The sequence below is a fragment of the Scyliorhinus canicula genome, chromosome 22 (genome assembly GCF_902713615.1).
Source record: "Scyliorhinus canicula chromosome 22, sScyCan1.1, whole genome shotgun sequence".
Classification (NCBI taxonomy): domain Eukaryota; kingdom Metazoa; phylum Chordata; class Chondrichthyes; order Carcharhiniformes; family Scyliorhinidae; genus Scyliorhinus; species Scyliorhinus canicula.
The window spans coordinates 18863137-18887534 of record NC_052167.1 but is presented as its reverse complement, the minus strand read 5'-3'; the positions used below and the strand labels follow the sequence as shown (position 1 = coordinate 18887534).

Sequence of the window (24398 nt, the reverse complement as noted above, 5' to 3'; positions counted from 1 at the left end):
TGCATTGAACAATGCAGGACTGAAAATGACCTCAGATCATGAGGCCCATCTCAAAGGAGTTCCTCTTGTGCTTTACGTCAGAGATGCTGCCCCAAATCTATACACCCCCCACCCACTCACCATGTGGAGAAGTCATGGGAATAACTTTTACTCTGGTGACAGCTCACCATTCTGTACCCTGTCCCATTATAGTTTTCACTGGCTTCACTGAGGTTTATAATGGGCAGCCGACCCACTATTCTGCTGCCTTTCCCCTCATTTTCAGAGTGAGCATTACCCACACGCGTCAAAACCATGCATCCACCCTTTCTCCTCCACGGCCGAACCTACTTGTCTTTGTCTGAGAGCTTGCTGCCCAGTCAATGTTTCCCTCACGGTTTTGTATTGCTGCCTCTCCGCTTCCCCTTGCTGCCAGTGTAAACATCCCTCGGGATGTCTTGTCACACAGTGGGTTAGCCTCCCTGCCTCTGAGCCGGAAGCTCCGAGTTCGAGTCCCACTCCAGGCTCTGACGGCCAAGGAAGGTACGTTCATAACGTGGCCAAACAGGTTGAGTGTCAACCTGCAAATCCTTCCAAATACGTGGCAATGGCTGGCGGTAAGAGTGGGAGAGACTCCTGGTCAACCACGCTCGATGTGGAGTGGCGCCCCTCAAACTATATACCCTTGGCGACAGACGAGCAACCTAAAATTTGAATGCGGATTACAGGGTCAACGGCAGGGTTCTGAGGAATGTGGAGGAGCAGAGAGATCTTGGGGTTCATGTCCACAGATCTCTGAAGGTTGCCACTCAAGTGGATAGAGCCGTGAAGAAGGCCTATAGTGTGTTAGCGTTTATTAACAGGGGGCTTGAGTTTAAGAGCCGAGGGGTTATGCTGCAACTATACATGAGCCTGGTGAGACCACATTTGGAGTATTGTGTGCAGTTCTGGTCACCATTGGAAAGGGTGCAAAGGAGATTTACCAGGATGCTGCCTGGTTTGCAGGATAGGTCTTATGAGGAAAGATTGAGGGAGCTAGGGCTTTTCTCTTTGGAGCGGAGGAGGATGAGAGGCGACTTAATAGATGATGAGGGGGATAGATAGAGTGGACGTTCAGAGACTATTTCCTTGGGTGGATGCAGCTGTTATAAGGGGGCATAACTATAAGGTTCAGGGTGGGAGTTATAGGAGGGATGTCCGAGGTAGGTTCTTTACTCAGAGAGTGGTTAGGGTGTGGAATGGACTGCCTGCTGTGATAGTGGAGTCGGACACTTTAGGAACTTTCAAGTGGTTATTGGATAGGCACATGGAGCACACCAGAATGACAGGGAGTGGGATAGCTTGATCTTGGTTTCGGACAAAGCTCGGCACAACATCGAGGGCCGAAGGGCCTGTAGTGTTCTATGTTCTATTCCAGGAATTACTAGCTATGGAAACAGATGAAAGTCTGTCTTCGTGCGACCGCTAGGTGTGGGATGAGAATTGGAAACATCCCGAGTAATTCTTACTGAACCGATTGCACTCTTTGTCTTCTGTGCACCCCATCAACTCTGCTTTTATGCATAAAGTTACCCTTTTTAATATATATATGTCGGAATTCTCTGGATTCTCTGGTCCCGCTGGCAGCACATCCCCACCGCGGGTTTCCCGAGTGCGTGGGGTGTCTTTAATAAGAAACACATGGTTGGGAGACCACAGGAATCAGCATCGGTGAACAGTTTTCCAGTGCACAGAAGCTCAGACCATCTTCAGTGAATTATGACGTGACCTGTTGACGGAGATTAGCCCAGCATTGGTACTTTAGGAGGTGGAACCTGAGAGTTTGAACACAATGAACATTGATACCCTTTTTCACATCTGTGCTTTGTGCTCCTAGGAGTTAAATCTGACTGATGCAAGGACGTTCCGAGATCTCTCGAAGCCCATGGGGGCACAAACCGAGGAAAGGAAGGAAAAGTTTGTCCAGCGGTATTTTGAAGTCGATAATGATGGTTAGTATTTTCGCGGGAAGCAGCGGGAGTCATTTGAGAGGCGAAACTGATAAGACCGACGACAAGAATGTGCGTGTTTAAAATGTTGAAAGGATTTGATAGGGCAGAAACGGAGAGAGTGTTTCTTCGGGCGAGGGACTCATGAATGACGTGATCCAATTTTAAACTGAGCTCAAGCTCTGTGGTGATATGATTTGCATAGCTGTCTGCCATTGGTGCAGAACACCGGCTTACCATTGGCCCTGGTCGGTCATGTGCCTCCCGACCGATTGGTTGAGAGGCTGAGTTAACCACGCCTCCTTACCGAAGTATAAATAGTCGAAGCGCCCGGCGGTCGTCCATTTTATTGTAGACAACCGCAGGGCTAAGTTCTAGCTTATTAAAGCCTAACTTTTGTAAAGCAACTCGTCTCTCGTGCAATTGATGGCTCATCAAGCTCTGAGTGAATGTTGTCCACGCCAAGGGTGTAGAAATCCGACCTTCTCTCTCTTCAAAGTCTGTGGATTCTGGAGGTTACTTGGAATTTGCATGACTGAGATAGATATATTTTTGATGGATAACAGGCAAGTGGTGGGTGATTGGACCCAAGGTGACTTTCAATCAGGATTGGGTTGAATGATAGAATCAGTGTGAGGGACTGAATGGCCTCCTCTTGTTTCTAATGTACCTGAGTAACAGAATAAAGTCCAGCCCTATGTTTTTTTTTTAACCAGTTCACACTGACCTTGCTGCTATCTTAGTGTTTGATTTTATTCTTTTCACTCTGTTGCTAGCGTTCAGTTAATACATCACTCCTCATCCCCCACACCTTGCTTTTGGTTCCCCACTACTGCTTCAGACTGTTCTCCCTCCCTTTGCTTGGGAAGATAGGACAGGCCGCATCTCAAACACCCCCATGACCTCCAGCAAGGATGAGCTTGGCGCTGTTCAGGATTTTAGTACAATCGCATGTCACTGGGTTGCGTATCAAATAGGGCCACGCAGTGGACAGATAGTTACAGAAATACGGCTTTGGAATAATCATGTTTTTGAATTATCTGCTGTTCAACGTGACAAGGCCAGGTTGTCGCTGATTCATCACTTCCCATTGCTTTACCACCTCTTATTGTTTTGATTGGCCAGCCAACTCAGCAAGACCCAAGTAGCAATCCGAGGATTATCCTGGTCTGTGCGGCTCCACGTCACACTGGGCTGTCCACTTACCTTGTCAGCCATCTCTTCTTAAGCAGTCCCTCGGAGTAACTTGCTCCTGCCCTAAAAACGGGTTCTCAGGTGTCCCAGGACTCCAGTGTGCGACCCGTGGTCTCTGTCACAGGCGGGGCACCCAGTGGGTGAAGGAGCGGGTGGGTGGGGGGCCCGGGGTGCCACGCGCTCCTTACACTGTCGACACTTGGCTCCAGCTTGCCCTCGGCATTGAATTCAGGGTGTTCAGCTCCTTTCCGGATGCTTTTCCTCCACTCCGGGTGGCCTTGGGCCAGGGATTCCCAAGTGTCGGTGGGGATGCTGCACCTTTTCAAAGAGGCTTTGAGCGTGATCTTAAAGGGAATTCTCAGCCCCCCCCGGGGCTCGCTTGCCGTGTCAAAGCTCCGAGTAGAGCGCTTGTTTCGGGAATCTCGCGTCAGGCGTGTGGACGATGTGGCTCGCCCAGCGGCGCTGATCGAGAGTGGTCAATGCACCGATGCCGGAGGATGTTGGCTTGAGCGGGAACATCGATATTGGTGCTTCTCTCCTGACAATAGATTTGCAGGATCTTGCGGAGACAGCGCTGGAGGCACTTCTCTAGGCTTCCGAGGGGCCCGCTGTACCAGCTGTAGCCTTATCGGAGGGCGGGTATCACCAGTGCCCCTGTGGACCATGTGCTTGGTGCCGAGTCGGAGGCCCTGATCTTCAAACACTCTCTTCCTCGGGTGACTGAAGGCGGTGTTGGCACGATGAAGGCTGTGTTGGCACGATGAAGGCTGTGTTGGCACGCTGAAGGTTGTGTTGGATCTCCTTATTGATGTCTGCCCTTGTTGACAGTAGACTACCAAAGTGTGGAAAGCGATTCACATTGTTTAAGACCTCATTGTGGATTTTGAAAACTGGTGGACAGTGCTGTGTGGCAGGGGCACGTTGGTAGAGGACCTTTATCTTCCGGATGTTTGGTGGAATGCCCATCTTCTCGCACGCCTTGGTGAAGGCGTTGATGATGACTTGGAGCTCCGAATGTGCTCAGACACAGCATCGTCTGCATCCTGTTGTCCAATGACAGAGGATGGGATTACCTTGGATCTGGCCTACAAGCGGTGGAGGTTGAAAAGATTCCCATTTGTTCTTTAGTTTAGCTCCACTCCAGCGGGGAGCTTGCTGAGGATGAGATAGAGCATTGCAACCAGGGAGAGCTCGCGTGCGATGATACAGCCCAATTGGAACATCAATTGGGTCTGTGAACGCTCTGTTGGTCAGGATCACAGCTTGCATGTCAGGAGAAGGCGAAGGATGGTGACAGACCTTTGGGTGCAGCCAAAATGGAGGACAGTCCATAATTCCTCGCGGTTGACAGAGTCGAATGCCTTTGTGAAGTCAAAGAATGCCATGTACAAGGGTTGGTGCTATTCCCTGCATTTGTCTTGCCACACAGTGAAGATCATGTCCGTTGTGTCCCTTAGTGGGCCGAATCTGCATTGTGACTCTGGGAGGAGCTCTTCAGCCACAGGAAGGTGCTAAAGGAGGTTTATTGCGATGACCTTCAGTGTGGACAACAGCAGGAAAATTCCTCTGTGGTTACTGCAGTCGGACCTGTCACCTTTCTTGAAGGTGGCCACGATTATGGCATCTCTGAGATCTCCTGGCATGTTCTACTCCTTCCAGATAAGAGAAATTAGGTCATGTATCTGCTCCAAACGCCATGTTTTAATGTTTTGGCAGGGATTCCATCTGCTCCTGATGCCTTGCTGTTCCTCAGCTGTTGGATGGCATTTTCTACCCCGTGCCGGGTTGGGGTTGTGCCAAGACGGTGGTGGGTGACATGCTGCGGGATGGAGTTGAGGACACTCGCGTTGAAGACAGAATCTCTGTTAAGGCGATATTCATAGAACATAGAACAGTACAGCACAGAACAGGCCCTTCGGCCCTCGATGTTGTGCCGAGCAATGATCACCCTACTTAAACCCACGTAACCCGTATACCCGTAACCCAACAATCCCCCCATTAACCTTACACTACGGGCAATTTAGCATAGCCAATCCACCTAACCCGCACATCTTTGGACTGTGGGAGGAAACCGGAGCACCCGGAGGAAACCCACGCACACACAGGGAGGACGTGCAGACTCCACACAGACAGTGACCCAGCCGGGAATCGAACCTGGGACCCTGGAGCTGTGAAGCATTGATGCTAACCACCATGCTACCGTGAGGCCCTTCAAAGTGCTCCTTCCAGCGGGGGCTAGCTGATGAGCGCCTCTCCATTCTTGGTCAACAGTGGGGTGGGGCCTTGGGCCGTAGGTGATCTTTGACTGTGTGAAAGAAACGGCGCGCGTCATGGTTTTTGGTTAACCGCTGGACCTCCTGCGCTTTCTCCACCCACCACCTGTTCTTTTGCTCACAGGCCATTTGCCTTCAGCTGTCTACATCTGCCTCCTTGCTCCTGAGTTGAGTTGTTGATTCGGGTCCAGAGAAGCTTGCGGCCTATCAGCTCCTGGACCTCCTGGTCATTCTCATCAAACTAGTCTTGGAATTTCGAGTGACCGAGAGTTTCTTCATAGTTGCCGATTATGGAGGTCTTGATGGCAGACTAGGTAATGTGGACATTCTGCGTCTCTGTGTCACCGTGAGTCATCAGGTTGGCAGTGAGGTGGAATAGGTCTCTCTTATCAGGATCTTAGAGTGCCCAGCGTTTGATTTTCCTGTGACATTCTTTCTGTAGCCATCACTGTTGTGGGGCTACATTGACCTCGATCACAGAGCAGGGTAGATGGTGGTGCGTCCAGCAGCCATTGACTCTTGTCATGGTATTGGTGAATCGCACGTCCTTGTGGTCCCTCGCTCGGATGCTGACGTGGTCGAGCAGGTGCCAGGGCTTGAATGAGCATGTTGCCATGAGACGTGCCTCTCTGATAGAACAATGGTGTTGGTCACCACAAGGTCACTCAGCCCTACAGGTAACCGACAGGTGAGATCGTCCCCTCTTGTTTATTCAAAACTGGCATTCATTTGGAAGAAAACCTGCTGTGGTTGTTCAATGTTTAGAGATATAAGCTAGGGCAAATTGCAGAAAAGTACATCGGGCAGCTAATGGTGAAAACACGGAGCAGGTCCAGCAACATCTGTGGAGAGACAAAGATAGGGCCCACATCTCGGGTCAGAAAAGGATAGACGCTGCGAATGAGCAGCTCACATTGAGGAATGGAGAAGAAGGCGATGAAGTGAAAAACAATACTGGTCTGATGACAAACGCCTGACAATATGGGAGACGGAAGTGTTGCTGTATTGTCACTGGACTAGTAATCCACAGACCCAGGGCAATACGTCGGGGACCATCTAGAATTTGAAACAAAAAAGTCGAATGATAACCATGTTGATAGCCGTGAAGATTCACCTGGTTCATTTTAGGCAAGGGAGTACAGTACATGCTTTTATAAAGAACGAAAAGAAAGACTTGAATTTACGTAGCACCGTCCACAACCTCTTTACAGCCAGAGAGGTACTTTTTAATTTGTTGGCTCTGTTTGAAGGTTGGAATCGCAGCAGCCAATTTGCGTGCAGCAAGCTCCCACAGGCAACACTGTGATGCGAACCTATGAACTAGGAGCAGGAATAGGCCACTCGGCCCTTCAAGCCCGCTCCATCATTCAACAAGATCATGGCTGAACTGACTGTCACCTCTTGCCAACCCGCAACCCACCCCCGCCCCCCCACATAACCTTCCACCCCCTTCGTGACATTATCAGAAATGTAAGAACTGCAAGGGTTACTGTAATATCTAAATCAACCACTAGAGGGAGCTAGATGTACAAGTATATAAGACATGGATGCTAAGCCTTGTGGGTGAGAGATTGAGGAGAACGCTAGAGAACAGACTGAAGGAAAGATAGTGTGAGTGAGAGCAGATCATAGGTAATGTTATAGTGTAGAAATTAGTAGTAGATAAGTGTATATTATATGGTTATTATCAAATGTGAATTATATAGGAGTAAGTGTCAAATCCAAATAAGTAGTGTTAATAAATTTATTGCTTTGTTCAATTTAAAGCTATTTGTGATCTTTGTGAATACTATGCCAACCATCTTAAAATTAACAACACAAAGACCACCACACCCTTGTTTATCCATAATCAATCTACCTCTGCCCTGAAAACATTCAAGCTGGATAGTGACCAGATCATCTGTTTTAGTGGTTTTGCTTGAAGCATTGTGGCGCTAACAATTGCACACAAAGACTCGAGATATGTACAATCGAGGCTTTATTGCTGTGTGATGCTATTCCTCCGGCGGCAGCTGTAGAATGGGATCTCAGTGACTCACACGCATATTTATACACAAGCTCCCTGTGGGCGGAGCTAGCCGGCAGGGGCTTACCGGAGGAAGCTGTATTACAGGTACAGCCATACATCCCCCTACTGCAAGTACACATATCTACAGTGGTTATATCACCACAAGGATAAATTACCCAACACACCAAGGAAAGCTCCCCTGCTCATCTTGGAAATATCGGGCGCGATTCTCCGCCCCCCATGACGGGTCGGAGAATAGCGGGAGGGCCTTCCCGACATTTTTCCCGACCTCCCGTTATTCTCCCCCCCCCCCCCCCACGGCCGCCCCATGACACGAATCGCTGCTCGCCATTTTTTTACGGCGAGCAGCGATTCTCCCCTATCCGATGGGCCGAGTTCCCAGGCCTTTACGGCCGTTTTCACGAATTTAAACACACCTGCTGTCAGTTCGTGAAAACGGCCGCAAAGTGCCGTTCTGCACAACCATGCCACCGATTGGCACGGCCGCACCACGGCCTCTTTGTCCCTCCGCCGCTCTGCAGGATCAGTCCGCGGGGCGGCTGAGGGGCCTGACGGACCGCGGATGCGCGGGTTTGACGCATATGCGCGATTACGTCATCCGCGCATGCGCAGCTGACGTCATCGTGCGCGCCAGCCGCCGTGAGTCTTGGCGGCCGGGCTTAGCGAACGTTCGCTAAGCCCACGCTGCCGTTCTTCCCGGGGCTGCGATGCTAGCCCCGACCGGGGAGGTGAATCGGGTCCTGGGAGGGGGCGCGGAGGCTGCCGTGAAACACGGCCGGTTTCACGGCAGCCTTTACGACTCTCCGCATTTGCGGAGAATCGCGCCCATCAATCTTTGGCATCCACCTGGGTGGGCAGAGAAGGCCTGGGGTTGACATGGCAACCGAAACATGGCACCTCTGACAGTTCAGCACACCCTCAGAACCTCACCAAAGTGCCCATCTAGGTTTGATCCGAAATGAAGTAGAATCTGAACCAGAGGGCGGGACTTTCCACACTGCCCGCGGACTGATTTGCAGCGGGAGAGACGGTCTTCCATCGGCCGGCAGCAGGATCGTCCAGTCCTGCCACTGGCAACGGGGGTCCCCATTGTTCACACCTTCCGCCGTCAGCGGGAATGCCTGGAAAATCCCACCCAATATCTTTGACCCCAGAGTGAGTGTATTACCCATTTACTGCCCCCAAATATTGATAGACCTGTCACCCCCACCTAATAGTCCAAATGCCACCTGCTTTTCATAACCCCAATGAGCCACCGTTTTAAAGTCCCATATATTATAAATTATTCAAATGAAGATAAGCAGAAAGTGGCAATATCAGTGGCATATTGCGAATAATAACTTTACAACTCAATATCATGAATTTAATCGGGCAAAACCTATTCCCTCACATCCTCCTCGGGCGTTCAATGTTCCATCAAATTAAATTAGAAAAGGACATGATTACCCTCACAGTGAAATTCATGAGTTTCCAGCTGTGCCTTTGCTTGTAATCTATGACCTCAGTGTTAGTGAAGTCTGTTTGTGCTGAGCCTCTTGACTAAGCTGTTCTTATATATTTTTTCTGATGTGGTCATTGTATCTGCCGGCTAGGGCAAGTGTGAGCAACTGCAAGTCCCTCAGGTGAGCGCTCTGCTCCGCATTTTTCCGTGGACGGAGAGACAGCAGAGGCTTGGATCTGAAAATCCCGAACCCGGCCTCCGCCATTTGTACAGGGAAGAAATGGAGGCGGGTTCTATACAGCAGTGCTCACGGCGGGTGCATGGAGGGGCATCGGGAGGCATGGGGGCCATGGAGGTGGGTGGGTGGGAGCATGAGTTAGCAAGGGTTGGCATGGATGGGCCATGGGGAGCATCTGGGGAGTGAGGCGGGGGGGGAGGGGTGTGTAGGTTGTGAGTGCTCGAGGAATGTTTTTCATTTCCATCATTTTTGTCACACAAAGTGATGGAGACCGGAGGAAGGCCCGCCATCCGGCCAGTTTCCGCAACCGAAGGTCTCCGCACTCGTTCCGGAGGGGTTGTGGGCCCAACTGCTAGTCCAGCCTTACTCCCATCCCTCCCCAGAATAAAAATCTGACATTCCGAGCTTCTTTCTCCCGGCTCAGGTTGGCATCTTACACAATACATGGACAGGCTGAAGGTTAGAAACCGGGGTCCGCAGTTTCCAAAAGTAATGCTAACTCGTGTTTGGTCATGGATGAACACGGCCAATTCTTGGTATCCCTTCAGTTTGTTGAGCTTTGAGTTGATTCTAGGCGACACATTCACTGCCCTGTTCGTATCCCTGTTTTACAAATCAATTTTGTAGTCCTTCTTCTCAGTTGGAGATCCGTCCATTCTTCCCAAGTATATGGATCCCATTATTCCGCAGATATACAAATCCCGGGCGGGATTCTCGGACCCTGCGCCGGGTCGGAGAATTGTCGGCTGCCGCGCGAATCGCGCCACGCCGCTCCGGGACGCGATTCTCCGCAGAGCGGAGAGTTTGGGCCGGCATGGTTGGCGCGGTGCCGGGCGGGGGGCACTCTACGCGCCCCCCCCCACCGTGATTCTCTGGCCCGAATGGGCCGAGGAAAAAGAAACGGAGTCCCGCCGGCGCCGTTCTAGCAGGTGGAACCTCGGCGTTGAAGGGTCTGGGGGCGACCTGCGGGGGTGCAGGGAGGGTCCGTCCTTGGGGGGAGGGGGGCCTCCCATATGGCCCAGCCCGCGATCGGAACCCACTGATCGGCAGGCCGGCCTCTCTGTCTCCCGGCCTCCTTTCTCCCGTGCCGACGCCTGTACTCCTGCACCATGATAGGTCAGGGCCGGCGTGGACAAGGGAGACACCACGAGTGCTCGGAAATCCCGGCGGTGGGACGGCGCATGCGCGGGTTCGTGCCGGACCCACAGCGCATGTGCGCATCCCCCGGCGCCCATTCCACGGCCGGATCAGCAGCTGGAGCAGCGTGAACCGCTCCCGCGCCCCAGGGGCCAGAATTGCTGATCCTGGGACCGTGTTGACGCCGTCGAGAAACGCGGCGGTGTTTCCGACGGCATCAATACTTAGCCTCAGGATCAGAGAATCCCGCCCCCCATTTTTCCTCAGGTATATAAATCCTGTCCTCACCCAGGTATACAGATCCTATTCTTCCTCAGGTATACAGATCCCATTCTTCCCCAGATAATACAGATCCCATTCTTCCTCAGGTATACAGATCCCATTCTTCCCCAGGTACACAGATCCCATTCTTCCTCAGGTATACAGATCCCATTCTTCCCCAGATAATACAGATCCCATTCTTCCCCAGGTATATAGATCCCATTCTTCCTCAGGTATACAGATCCTATTCTTCCCCAGATAATACAGATCCCATTCCTCCCCAGGTACACAGATCCCATTCTTCCCCAGGTATACAGATCCCATTCCTCCCCAGGTACACAGATCCCATTCTTCCCCAGGTATACAGATCCCATTCCTCCCCAGGTACACAGATCCCATTCCTCCCCAGGTATACAGATCCCATTCTTCCCCAGATAATACAGATCCCATTCTTCGCCAGATAATACAGATCCCATTCTTCCCCAGATATATGGATCCCATTCTTCCCCAGGTATACAGATCCCATTCTTCCCCAGATATATGGATCCCATTCTTCCCCAGGTATATGGATCCCATTCTTCCCCAGATATATGGATCCCATTCTTCCCCAGGTATATGGATCCCATTTTTCTGCAGGTTTATAGATCCTGTTCTCACCCCTGCCCCAGTATGTAGATCCTATTCTATTGCTACAGCTTTCATGTCTTCAGCTGATTTTGCAGTATCTGCCTGAGCAAAATTGTTTGATTTCTTGCAGAGGACCTATCGGCGCGGTGTCACTTCTGCACTCATTATTCTTCGGCAATAATCGTCGCATCGTATCTTGTCCGAATGGAGCCCTTCACTCAGACCTTCTGCTCACTACAGGTACCGTCCCAGAGTTCTCAGCACTAAACAATGTGACACAGTCGTGGTTTACTGGGCCTCATCTCTGAGGTTGTATCTGATTTGTTATGGGTTGGGGAGGGGGGGGGGGGGGGGTGGCTGCAAATATTTGACGACAGAGAGGTTTTATCTCTGACACATCGTCAAAATAAGAGTTCCTCACGCTTGTAACCTCAATTTAAGATCTCATCCAACAATGCAGCAACCCATGCACTTTCACCAGATGATAACGGGGATTAGAGGGCCGACTTTTGAGGACAGGTTGGATCAATCTGGCTTCCATTCCTTTGACTTTGCTATGTTGAGGTGTTTTGAGATATAAATTTTTTTTAAATGCATTCTTTCGTGGATGTGGGTGTCACTCGGCCATTTCAGAAGGGCAGTTAAGAGCCAATCACATTGCCGTGGATCTGGAGTCACGTGTAGGCCGGACCGGGTAAGGATGGCTGATTTCCTTCGCTAAAGGCCATGAGTGAACCAGATGGGTTTTTACAACAATGGATGTTAGCTTCTTGGCCATCATCACTGAGGAAAGCTTTCAATTCCAGATTTTATTCATTGAATTCAAATTCCACCAGCTGCCATGTCCCAGAGAACAGTAACCTCTGGACTACTAGTCCGGTGATACCACTGCACCACTGTCTCCCATATCTGATAGGGCCAACACATAGACTTAATATGTAAGAGCTAGGCCAGTTGAAGGGGAAATGAGAAAACATAAGTTTAGACAAAGGGTAGTTCAAAAAAGAGAATTGTCTCCTGCAAAGGGAGACAGTGGGTCAACTGGAGTTTTCAAGCCTGAGATCCATATATGTGTTGGGTGTAGTATATTAGCATGGAGAGAGGATTGGCTAACTGATAGAAGACATAGGGCAGCACGGTAGCATTGTGGATAGCACAATCGCTTCACAGCTCCAGGGTCCCAGGTTCGATTCCGGCTTGGGTCACTGTCTGTGCGGAGTCTGCGCATCCTCCCCGTGTGTGTGTGGATTTCCTCCCACAGTCCAAAAGATGTGCAAGTTAGGTGGATTGGCCATGCTAAAAATTGCACTTAGTGTCCAAAATTGCCCTTAGTGTTGGGTGGGGTTGATGGGTTATGGGGATAGGGTGGAGGTGTTGACCTTGGGTAGGATGCTCTTTCCAAGAGCCGGTGCAGACTCGATGGGCCGAATGGCCCCCTTCTGCACTGTAAATTCTATGATTGGAGGAACGTTTTCAGGCTGGCAACCTGTAACTAGTGGAGTGTCACAGGGATCCGAGCAGTGGCCACAATTATTCACAATACATATTAATGACTTGGACGAGGGAAGTGAATGCACTGTTTCCAAGTTTGCTGCTAATGGCAGAAGAATTGGTGGGAAGGCAATTGGTGAGGATGGCACAAAGTCCACGTGGGATATAGACAGGTTAGGATGTGGGCAAAAACCTGGCAGACAAAATTGTCGCGACCCCTCTGGGCTCGTGTGCGGTCAATTCCAGCCCCGCTTGACCCGGAGTCGCAATACAAGTGAAATTCGATTTTGCTTTAAAATACCTACATTCTTGGCTGATCCCAATAAACTGCAGGCACTAGGTTTGTAACTTTAACACAAATAACCTTTAATTATGTACAGAATTGTAATTAAACTGACAGCAAAAATGTAACTGACTATCTGATACCCCTTTTTCCACCACCCCATCCCGACTTTTTAACTACCACCAGTCTCTATACACACACACACACAGGAAAATAATGATGAAATAAAAGGATAAAGGTTCTTTGATGTACGAGGGTAGCTTCCAGTTATTCAAGGTTTTGTTTCCTTACTTCTTCCTTCTATGCTCGAGATTGTTCTCTCTGGTAAGGTTGTCTACTTTCTTTGTAGATTCAGGATTATTTCAAGTTTACAGCAAAGATGTTTACAGCCGGGCACTTCCGAGTTTGAGAAGAATAAAGCTGTTACTTTAGCAGCGAGAGAGGGAGAGACTGTCATCTTCACTTCCAAGGTCTAATCATGTCTGTCAAGCTCTCTCAGAAAGCATCCTGCCAGGAACCAGTCACTGACTGTTGTCAGCCAGAACACTGTCCCTGGCCAACCCACAGGTTGCCAGCCAGCCAACCGAACCAACTTCCTCCAAAGCTGATTCACCCGGCATCGGCTAATCTGTTTTTCCTCTCCAAAATACAAAAGCCTAGGAACACACTGTCCTGACAAGCAGGCTGCTTCAGCTTGAGTCCTCTGCTTAAAGGCACATTTATGGGCCCATAAAATAAATGGGAACCCAAGGAAATATAATGTAGGAAAATGTGAAGTTATGCACTTTGATAGGAAGTATAAAGGAGCTGAATATTATTTAAATGAAAGATGGCAAAGGGTTGTCGAGGCTGGGACATTCAAGGGTTACGTGGACAAGTCGGGAAAGTGGAGTTGAGGATTGCATCAGATCAGCCATGTTCTTATTGAATGGCGGAACAGACTTGATGGACTTTTGCCTCTAGGTCTTATGGGAAGTCTATCAAGAAATGTGGAACAAAAGCAAGTGAATGGAGTTGTTGCATACATCAGCTGTGATCTTAATGAATGACAGAACAGGATAAAGAATGGTCTTGTCCCTGTGTTCACGCAGCATTAGCCTCGCTTCTTGACTGAACCCCCGATGGTGAGACATGAATGTTTGGCCTTGCTGCTCACTGAGGTGGCTCCCTCTGAACCAACGCTGACATGACATTGAGGGCGAGATCGTCCGGCTGTTCGTGCCAACGGGATCGTCCAGTCCTGACGACGATCCCCGTGGGTTTCCCGGCGGGGTGAGGTGGGGTGGATCCCATTGACTGGCTGGACCAGAGGACCCTGCCAAAGGCAGGCCCTCCTCCTCCTCCGAGAAACGCCATGGGGAGGAACGAGAATCTCGCCCGGAGTTTAGAAATACAGACGCCGCCTAATACGGACTATTAAAAAGTCAGATAACCAAAAGTGTAAGGGGTTCTAATTGCTTTTAGCCTTAATGATTAGAAAGTTTGTTTTATTCCTCTTTCACTGGCTAAGAGGGTCTGTTTCAGCAGAGCTGTTAAACCGCGCTTCCATCAAAGCAGATTATTCCTACGTCCCTCTTGAGGATTGTGTCTGAGGTTGACACTTCTAGAAGTGTAATAATAAGAAAACTTTAATATTTTATGAAAAGTTTTTAAACCGTTAAATATATGCAAAGTACAAAAAAAGAAAATTTGGAGTTTCCTGGCCGAAGACAATAGAATGTAAAAATAATAAAACGTTGTCGATTTTATTAGAGAGATGTGATGCATATTTGATGGTTGTAAACCGAATCTTTCAGTAAAGAGATTAGTTGATACATAAAGCATTAGAGCCAGCGCAGATCCTATTTTTTATTCAAGTAATATCTTTAACCCAATTTGTCGAACTAACAACATTTTGCATGTATATTTCTTTTCTTTATTTGATATCAGTAATGCTTTTATCCGATATTATTGTCTTTCCCAAGAGACTGCTGTCACTACGCAAACCAAAAGTCGCAATAATGAAATGTATCAATCACCGCGCGCTTGGAGACGGGAAGACTTGCCACTCCGCTTCGTCACCCAGTCTAAAACAAAGATGGAGTGCCTCGGCTGGTTCCCAGCTTCGCTCCTTAGGCTGTGCTCTCTCTGACCTTGGTGGGAAGGGCGGGCGGAGGGGGGGTCAGGACTGGCACAGGGTCAAAATATTCAGCCCCCTTGTGGCCTCCTGAGACTCCTGGGGTGGGATTCTCCGCGCCTCCACGCCTGAAATCACGATCGGCGCGGGGGGGGGGGGGGGGGCGGAGAATGGGCGTTGACGCCAAAATTTGGCGCAACGCCGCTGCCGCTATTCTCCGATCCTTTTCTTCTGGAAAGTCCGGGGTGATTCGCCCGCGTTTTGACGCTGGAGTGGGGACATAGCCCCATTATTGGAGAATCCCGCCTCCTGCCTCTGATATCCGGAACTGTAGAAATTTACGGCACGGAAGGAGGCCATTCAGCCCCTCCGTGGCAATTCCGGCTGACTTGCAACCATCCAGCCTAATCACACTTTCCAGCTCAAAGGAACCGAGGAGGAGGGGGAGGCCATTCAGCCTATCGAGCCTGCTCAATACGACCATGGCTGATCATCCGCCTCAATGCCTTTTCCCCAATTCGCCCATATCCTTGCATATCATTTGTATCTATAAATCTATCAATCTTTGCTTTAAACTCACTCAATGATGGAGCTTCCTCTCGATTGGGAAATCTCTGTATATTCTCCTCATCTCGCTCCTATGTGGCTTCCCCCCTTACTTGGAAATAATGTCCCCTGGTTCTAGACTCCCCAACCAGTGGAAACATCTTACCTGCAAGGCACAGTGGTTAGCACTGCTGCCTCACAGCGCCAGGGACCTGGGTTCGATTCTGACCATGGGTGACTGTCCGTGTAGAATTTGTACGTTCTCCCATGACAGCGTGGGTTTCCTCCGGGTGCTCCGGTTTCCTCCCCAAATCCAAAGATGTGCAGGTTAGGTGGATTGGCCACGATAGCATGCCCCTTAGTGTTCAAAAGGGTGGGGTTATGGGTATAGGGTGGGAAACTGGGCCTGGGTGAGGTGCTCGTTCAGAGGGTCGGTGCAGACTCGATGGGCCAAATGGCCTCCTTCGGCATTGTAGGGATTTTGTAGGTTCCAATGAGACACCAGGCAATACAGGCCCGATTCCCTCAATCTCTTCACAGGACAGTCTAGCCGTCCTGGGAACAATTCTGGTGAACCTTTGTGGTCTTGGTCTTTAGCCTTGTAGTTGCGGACAATTCTGTCTATTCAACCATTTTAATTGTTGAGATGTTTTATGCCTCTTCCCCTCCTTTAGTTAGTGAGGTCCACACTCTCGCCCACGTCTGGGGGAGTATCCCCTGCCAACCTGTCTAAATCTATGCTCTCTTGTTAAGGACCCTTTGACCAAGAGGTTAGGGCTTCCCTATCTATACCCCTCTGTCGTAACTTGCACAGATCCTATTGGGTAGGGGCAATTGGTTACCCCATGGATCTCGGGGCACATGAGCTTCCCTAATAAGGGGACAGGGCAATTGTTAATCTTTTCTGTTGCAGAAATAGAGCGGCCAGTTAGTTACCGTCTAGAGAGAAGACCAGTAGCAGACTACTGGTGCTGTGCAAACATTAGTGTAACTAAAATTGTGTTTTGTTTGACTCGCAAACTAGTGTTGGACCCTTCATGGCCCTCACAAAACCCTGATAATACATCAGTCAAGTCTCCTCTCAGCCTCCTCCATTCCAAAGGAAACAACCCCATCCTTTCGTCACGACCCCCCCTGGGCTAGTGCACGGCCAATTTCAGCCCCACTTGACCTCGAGTCGCAACACAATTGAAATGAAATGTTATTTTAAAATACTTGATGCCCATGGCTGAGCCCAATAAACTGCAGTCACCAAGTTTGTAACTTTAACACAAATAACATTTTATTATTCAACAGTAATATAATTAAGCTCATAAAAATGTAATTGACTACCTAATACTCCTACCTCAACACCCCCCCCCCCCCTTCCAACCTGCTCCACTCTATGTACACACACACAAACAACACAGAGGGAAAGAGTGGTGGAGAGGGAAGAAAATATTGATAAAATAAAAGGATAAAGGATATCTGATGCACGAGGGTGGCTCCCAGTTAAAGTCTTTCAGGAGTTCAAGATTTTGTTTCAGTACATCTTCTTTCTAGGCTTGACAGGGTTGTCCCCGGCAAGGCTATCTACTTTCCCTGTAGAGTCAAAATAATTTCAAATATGTAGCAAAGATGTGCCAGGCACTCACTGGTTTTAGAATACTAAAGCAATCCTTTACTTCAGCAGGAAGGGAGAGAGAGTTCCTTCTCCTTTAAGGTCTAATCACTTCTGCCCAGCTCCCTCAGAAGTATCCCGCAGGAACCAATCAATGACTGTTGTCAGCCAGAACACTGTCCCACAGGTTGCCAGCCAGCCAAAGCTGGTTCTTAAGATTCACCCGGCTCTTTTCTCCTCTCCAAAATACAAAAACCTAGGAACACACTGTCCTGAACAGCAGGCTGCTTCAGCTTGAGTCCTCTGCTTAAAGGCACTTTCCGAATGTGGGTCCACGGACCAAAAATAACAAAAGAAAAGAAATGGGAAGAAAGCGAAATCGGAAGGAAGGACTTGCCAAAACCACTTGAAATAAAATGAAAATCGCTTATTGTCACGAGTAGGCTTCAAATGAAGTTACTGTGAAAAGCCCCTAGTCGCCACATTCCGGCGCCTGTTCGGGGAGGCTGTTACGGGAATCGAACCGTGCTGCTGGCCTGCTTGGTCTGCTGTCAAAGCCAACGATTTAGCCCTGTGCTAAACAGCCCCAATCTCTCCTCATAATCAAAGCTGTGCAGACCTGGTAACACACTCGCCAATCGCCTCTGTACCGTTTCTCGCAAAATCACATCTGTCCTATCACCTATACTCCAGCTGCGTCCCGACATAGTTCTGGTATTCTATCGCCTTCACGGGCTGCGCGGTGGCACAATGGTTAGCACTGCTGCTTCGCCAGAGACCCGGGTTCGATTCCGGCCTTGGGTGACTGTCTCCCTATGTCGCTGTGGGTTTCCTCCGGGTGCTCCGGTTTCCTCCCAGAGTCCCAAAATGTGCGGGTTAGGTGGATTGGCCATGCTAAGTTGCCCATGAGCGTGTAGGAATGTGCAGGTTAGGTTATGGGTTTATGGAGATAGGGCGGGGTAGAGAAGAGAGTGGACATGGGTAGCGTGATCTTTCGAAGGGTCAGCGCAGACTCGATGGGTCAAATGACCTCTTTCTGCACTGTAGGGATTCTATGAACCTCAGCGTCCCAATAGAAAAGTGGTGTGAAGTCAAAACTGGACTCAGCCACGATGCACTACACAGCCAAATAGCCAACCGCGACTCACATGGCCTTGGCCGAGGGAGGATGAATGATCACTCGGACAAGGGGAAGAGCCAGGACTGCCTGTGAAGCTACAGCTGAACTACCTCAGCCCAAGGGGAGGGGAAAGAGAGAGGTCTGTGAAAAAAATCAAAGCGGTGTCATGAGTTTACTCTCCAGATGTTTTTCCTGCAGTGTTGTTATCTGTTGTTTTTAATTCAAAAATATTAACCAAATGTGTTTAAGCTGTGTTTATTATTCTTTGTCTCCCACTTATGGCGCTTTCAAACAAGGGATTAAACTCTGTCTAGCGCTGCTGAGGCAGTGCGGCAGTATTAAGACCGGGAAGTTGCAGTCTTGTTTGTATGGGGCTGGCGTACGATTATTAAACTTTAATAAAAATATTTCTTCTTAAAAAGAAGCATCCGCAGATGTTAAAAAAAAAAGAAAAACCCAGCTATTAAAATCATTAATCACGAGGTGTCTGTTGGTTGCCAATTCATGCTACCAGCCCCACTGACAGTCTGTATCATTAGATTTCATGTCTCTGTTGCGGTGTTGGTGTCGGCTGAATATAAACTCTTTATAGCACACATTCAAAAATTGGTCAGAAAAATGTCACAAAATCATGTTGTGGACGGCGGGATCAGTGTATTGAACTTGATGATCAGCCATGGTTATAATGAATGGTGGAGCAGGCTCGAAGAGCCCAATAGCCTCCTCTGATTTAGCTCACTGGGCTAAATCGCTGGCTTTTAAAGCAGGCCAGCAGCACGGTTCGATTCCATTATCAGCCTCCCCGGACAGGCGCCGGAATGTGGCAACTAGGGGCTTTTCACAGTAACTTCATTGAAGCCTACTCGTGACAATAAGCGATTTTCATTTTTCCTTTCATTTCCTGATTCTATTGCCCATGTTTCTATGTCCTATTGACGTGAACAACAGGCATAAGGCTGCCTGTAAAATGTTCTCCCTTCTTATTTAAGGCCAAAAGCTTCACCTTGGTATAATTTGGTCCGAATAATACTTTAAACGAGGGAGCTCTCTCCTCTTCAGTGCAGAGCCTTAGCATTAACATCTATAGTCGCCTTTCCGGAGAACCTTTTGAGGTTTTGTTTTCATGTGTTACTTTTTGATCGCAGCCACTAGATGGAGCACTGTACAGTCTTTCCATCGCAGGAGCATGGGCCATTCCCGGTTCCACAGAAAACAAGCTCGCTTTCTGTGGATGTTTAGGATGGAAATAAGTCGGCGCCATGAGTAACGGGAAATGGGAGGGAACCAAGGCAGAGGAAAAGAAGGAAAATGAGACGGGGAAAAGGGAGAAGTAAGAGCGAGAAGCGGGAAAAGGACAGACGGAGATAAACTGGGGAATTAACGGGAATTAGAGCAGTGGTAAGTGGCTGAGGGAACTGGGACTGAGATCGGAGTCAGAGATGAGAGGGGAACAGGTGGGGGTCTTCACCTCCTGGTGCGACTGTATTTTCCGTGTAGTCTCCAATCTGCCTATTAACGTAGGGTTGCCAACTCTGGTTAAATGTACTCCTGGAGGTTTATTCCATGACTTGGTCCAGCCATCAGTGGGCCAACACCTCCGTCCTTGTGATGTACGGCCTTCCTACACCAATCGGAAAGCAAAAAGACTCTTTACCCAATTGGAGGATTCTTGATTGGCAGCCCAAACACCTTTCTCCCCAGATTTTCAACATTTTAAAACATAGACTTTTGTTGAAAAAAGGCATTTTGTCAAGCTTTTTGTCTTGTCAAAGCTTGTAATCAGGACGATCGCAAGAATACCAGTCAGTAGATATTCCAAAATAAGTGATAGCAATTTTCTGGTTCATTATTCAGGTAAATGCCTTGACAAACAAGCATCCAGCTGCTGGCTTTAAATTTTCAAACAATGCTTGGCAGTTGACTGTCAGTCACCATGACCTGGTGCATTCTCCATGGCAACACCTCCACTAATCAGAATCCACTTGCCAACCGATCAACACTCTCTTATTAAGTATAAAGTTATAGTTTCTCCTTATATTGGTGTTTTTGGGCGGGATTCTCTGGCCGTGTCCGCCGGTGACCGGAGAATCCTGCCCAAGGTCAGTGGACTTCTCCGTTATCCGCGTCTTGCCCGTGGTGTTCTTGCGGTGGGCGGAGCAGAAGAATCCGGGCCCTTGTGACTGACCTGATGAGTGCAAGATGGAAAGCTTCGACAAAATGCCTTTTTTCAGCGGTGCTCAAGTTCTGCTGACCAAACGACTATTTTTAAATCTGGTAAAGAGTAATGTTCCGATGATTTTTCTTCGGGTTCACACACAGCAGTGTCCTAGAGATTGATCTTCAATTCCTGGGTCAATCCTGGAGGCTCGGCAACTCTACGTCCCTACCTCCACACAGGATTCACAGCCTCCATCAGGTGATTACGTGGCTGTACCGAGATTAATTTTATCCCATTGCGTGGTTTGTGATAAGAGACAGGACATGTCATAGAATCGTAGAATTTACAGTGCAGAAGGAGGCCATTCGGCCCACCGAATCTGCACCAACCCTTGGAAAGGCACCCTACGTAAGCCCACACCTCCATCCTATCCCCGTAACCCAGCGACCCCACCCATCCTTTTTGGACACTAAGGGCAATTTAGCGTGGCCAATCCACCTAACCGACACATCTTTGGACTGTGGGAGGACATGCACGGACAGTGACCCCAGCCAGGAATTGAACCTGGGACCCTGGAGCTGTGAAGCAACAGTGCTAATGCTGTGTTACCGTGCTGCCCCTCATTATAAGAGACCTGTGACAAGAGACAGGACAACCACCGTCCGAAACAGTAAGATTTAAGCAGAGTCTGGAGATGAGAACTGAATGAAAAATGATTCAGTTGGAAGCTATTCTAAATTTCTTATTTGGCCACATCTGTAACATTGGATGTGCTCCAAAATGATAGCCAAAAATATATCTTTCAAATAATTCTAACATAGATTTCAGTGTGCAAATTAATGTTAAAGTTTCCTGGCAATACCATGGCATGAAATGCAATATCTCCTTTTAGTATTTATTCTAACCAGGGTGCAGTGCAAATATAAAAGGAAAAGAAATAAAACGCAATGAGTTATAAAAGGATCCTTAATTTAGTCTATATACATTTTATCGATGATGCTGAATTGTGTACAATAGAAGTGAGTGTTATAATCTCGAGAGTGGCGGCACAGTGGTTAGCACTGCTGCCTCACAGCGTCAGGGAACCCGGTTCAATTTCGACCTTGGGTCACTGTCTGTGTGGAGGTTCCACGTTCTCCCCGTGTGTGCGTGGGTTTCCTCCGGGTGCTCCGGTTTCCTCCCACAGTCCAAAGCTGTGCAGCTTAGGTGGATTGGCCATGATAAATTGCCCTTAGTGTCCAGGGATGTGTAGGTAAGGTGGGGTAATGGGGGTAGGGTGGGGGAATGGGCCTGGGCTGGGTGCTCTTTCAGAAGGTCGGTGCAGACACGCTGGGCCGAATGGCCTCCTTCTGCACTGTGGGGCGTGTTCTATGAATTTGTACAATCGGGGACTTAAACTCCGCAGCGAGTTCTTACCAGGGAGACGGCTGTAAGTCTAAGAAGTTTGCAAAATTGTCTTTCAGCGAGCGTTCCAAAGCTTTCTTAACCGTGACCGTGTAGAGTTAAAGGAAAACTGCAAAAAAAAAATCCAAAAATATTTTTAAAAAAGGACTGCCTGAAGGAGCTTAGTGGAGACAATAAAATGTAATAAAACCTGGTTTAGGAGGAGTAGAAAATGTAGCTGGTAAGATTTAATAAAACTGGCCTGGAGGTGTTAGAGAAAGAGGCTCAAATATAATAAAAAGCAAACGGGGAAGTTACAATCAGCCATCGGAGGGAAGCAGAGAAAAGATCTGGAAGAGTATTAGCAATAGATTAGAATGGAATTTGATATTCACATCTTAACCGCGGCACAGGGAAGATTAACGACCTGGGTGGAAAGGGATAATCACTTCTGGTGACATTGAACTAGTTTTGGTCACATAACAGACACCGTCGCCTAATTACTTTATTTTGTTCAACAGATTGGGGGGTCTATAGCCGTTAAGCTGCACAATAATGCCGCACTGATTTCACTTATTGAGTGAAGAAAAATCCACAATCAGTTCCACCGTCCATGAGTTCTGCCGTTTTGACCCATTTGAAAAATGGCATCTCGCAAACCCAGTGTAATCGTCAGGGATTTTCTCTCTCTTACCCTGTGGCGCAGTCAAGTAATCGGACCTGGGGGACGTTTGGTCACTTTATCTCGCAGTGGAGTGAGAGGGTGCGGGTGTAGTCTCGGGCTTGGCTCGCTGGCATTTTAACCCATCAGAGTTGACCCCCATGCCCTGCTTTTAGAACAGTACGAATCTCTATAAAAATCGAACCAAAACAACCAGATTAATTGCTGGAAAAAGCAAGTCATTGAAACTATCACATCTTGCAAGATCTGAGCGTCTTGTTATATTGTGCTCTCTGCTGCCCCCTCTGCTGGGTGGTGGAAATAATGTTAGTCTTTCAGAGCAACACACAACAGAAACCTCCGTGATTACTCAGCCCACTGTTAATAATAATCCAGTAATAATCTTTATTATTGTCACAAGTACATTAACACTGCAATGACGTTACTGTGAAAAGCCCCTTGGTGCCTGTTCGGGTACACTGAGGGTGAATTCAGAATGTCCAATTCACCTAACAGCACGTCTTTCGGGACTTGTGGGAGGAAACCGGAGCACCCGGAGGAAACCCACGCAGACACGGGGAGAACGTGCAGACTCCGCACAGATAGTGAGCCAAGCGGGAATCGAACCTGGGACCCTGGCGCTGTGAAGCAGCAGTGCTAACCACTGTGCTACCGTGCCGCCCCATTCGAGACCAAGACAGAAGCTTCCTCTGGCCTGGGTGACACAGGTAAATAGCACACCAGATTAAAAACGAGGCACTGCTTTTATCGGGGAGCCAATTAGGTCAGCGAGCACGGGGACGATTGGCGAATGAGACTTGGTGTGTGCCAAAGAGGTTTAGACGTCCCAAGGTTCACGGAGAGCAGATGGTAGGGACTGGCCTGGAGTTTATTGGAATACTCAGATCTAGAGGTTACAAACAGATGGATGAGGGTTTCAGCAGCAGTTGAGTTAAGGCAGAATCTCATGGATGCATTTAACGTGAAATTAGATATGCAGATGAGGGGGGAAAGGTTATGCGTATAGGCGGAGGAGAGTAGAGTCATAGCATTTTACAGCACAAAAGGAGGCCCTTCAGCCCATCGTGACTGTGCCGACCATCAATTCCAATCCCATTTTCCAGCCCTTGGTCTGTAGTCTTGTCTTGTTACAGTGTTACAAGTGCTCATCTAAATACTTCTTGAATGTTATGATGTGGAGATGCCGGCATTGGTCTGGGGTGAGCACAGTAAGAAGTCTTACAGCACCAGGTTAAAGTCCAACAGGTTTGTTTCAAACACTAGCTTTTGGGGCACTGCTCCTTCCTCAGGTGAATCTCATTCACCTGAGGAAGGAGCAGTGCTCCCAAAGCTAGTGTTTGAAACAAACCCGTTGGACGTTAACCTAGAGCTGTAAGACTTCTTACTGTTCTTGAATGTTGTGAGGGTTCCTGCCTCTATCACCCTTTCAGGCAGTGAGTTCCAGATTCCCACCACCCTCTGGGTGAAAAAGGCTTTCCTCAAATCCCCTCTGAATCTCCTGCCCCTTACCTTAAATCCATGCCCCCCCCCCCCCCCCACCCCTTTTCCGGTTATTGACCCTTTTACTAAGAGGAAAAGTTGCTTCCTATCCACCGTATCTGTGCCCCTCATAATTTTGTACACCTTAATGAGAACTCCTCTCTCAGTTGGGTTCCATGCCCTGGTGCTATGCTGTGCGCTCCATATAAATATCTTGGTGATTGACTTTCTGCTGTCAATGCAGTTGCCAACCCAGGGCAGGCCAGCAGCACGGTTCAATTCCCGTACCAGCCTCCCCGAACAGGCGCCGGAATGTGGCGACTAGGGGCTTTTCACAGTAACTTCATTTGAAGCCTACTTGTGACAATAAGCG

General features: G+C 48.8%; 1 protein-coding gene across 2 annotated transcripts in view; it reads left to right on the top strand.

The window, feature by feature from the left end:
* Positions 1 to 24398, top strand: part of wdfy4 (WDFY family member 4) — a 292745-nt gene that overhangs the window by 224931 nt on the left and 43416 nt on the right. For both annotated transcript variants that reach the window (XM_038782904.1, XM_038782905.1), the window contains 2 exons: positions 1856 to 1970; positions 11298 to 11407. In XM_038782904.1, coding sequence (XP_038638832.1) covers positions 1856 to 1970; positions 11298 to 11407 — 225 coding nt within the window. The remainder of the gene's footprint in view (positions 1 to 1855; positions 1971 to 11297; positions 11408 to 24398) is intronic.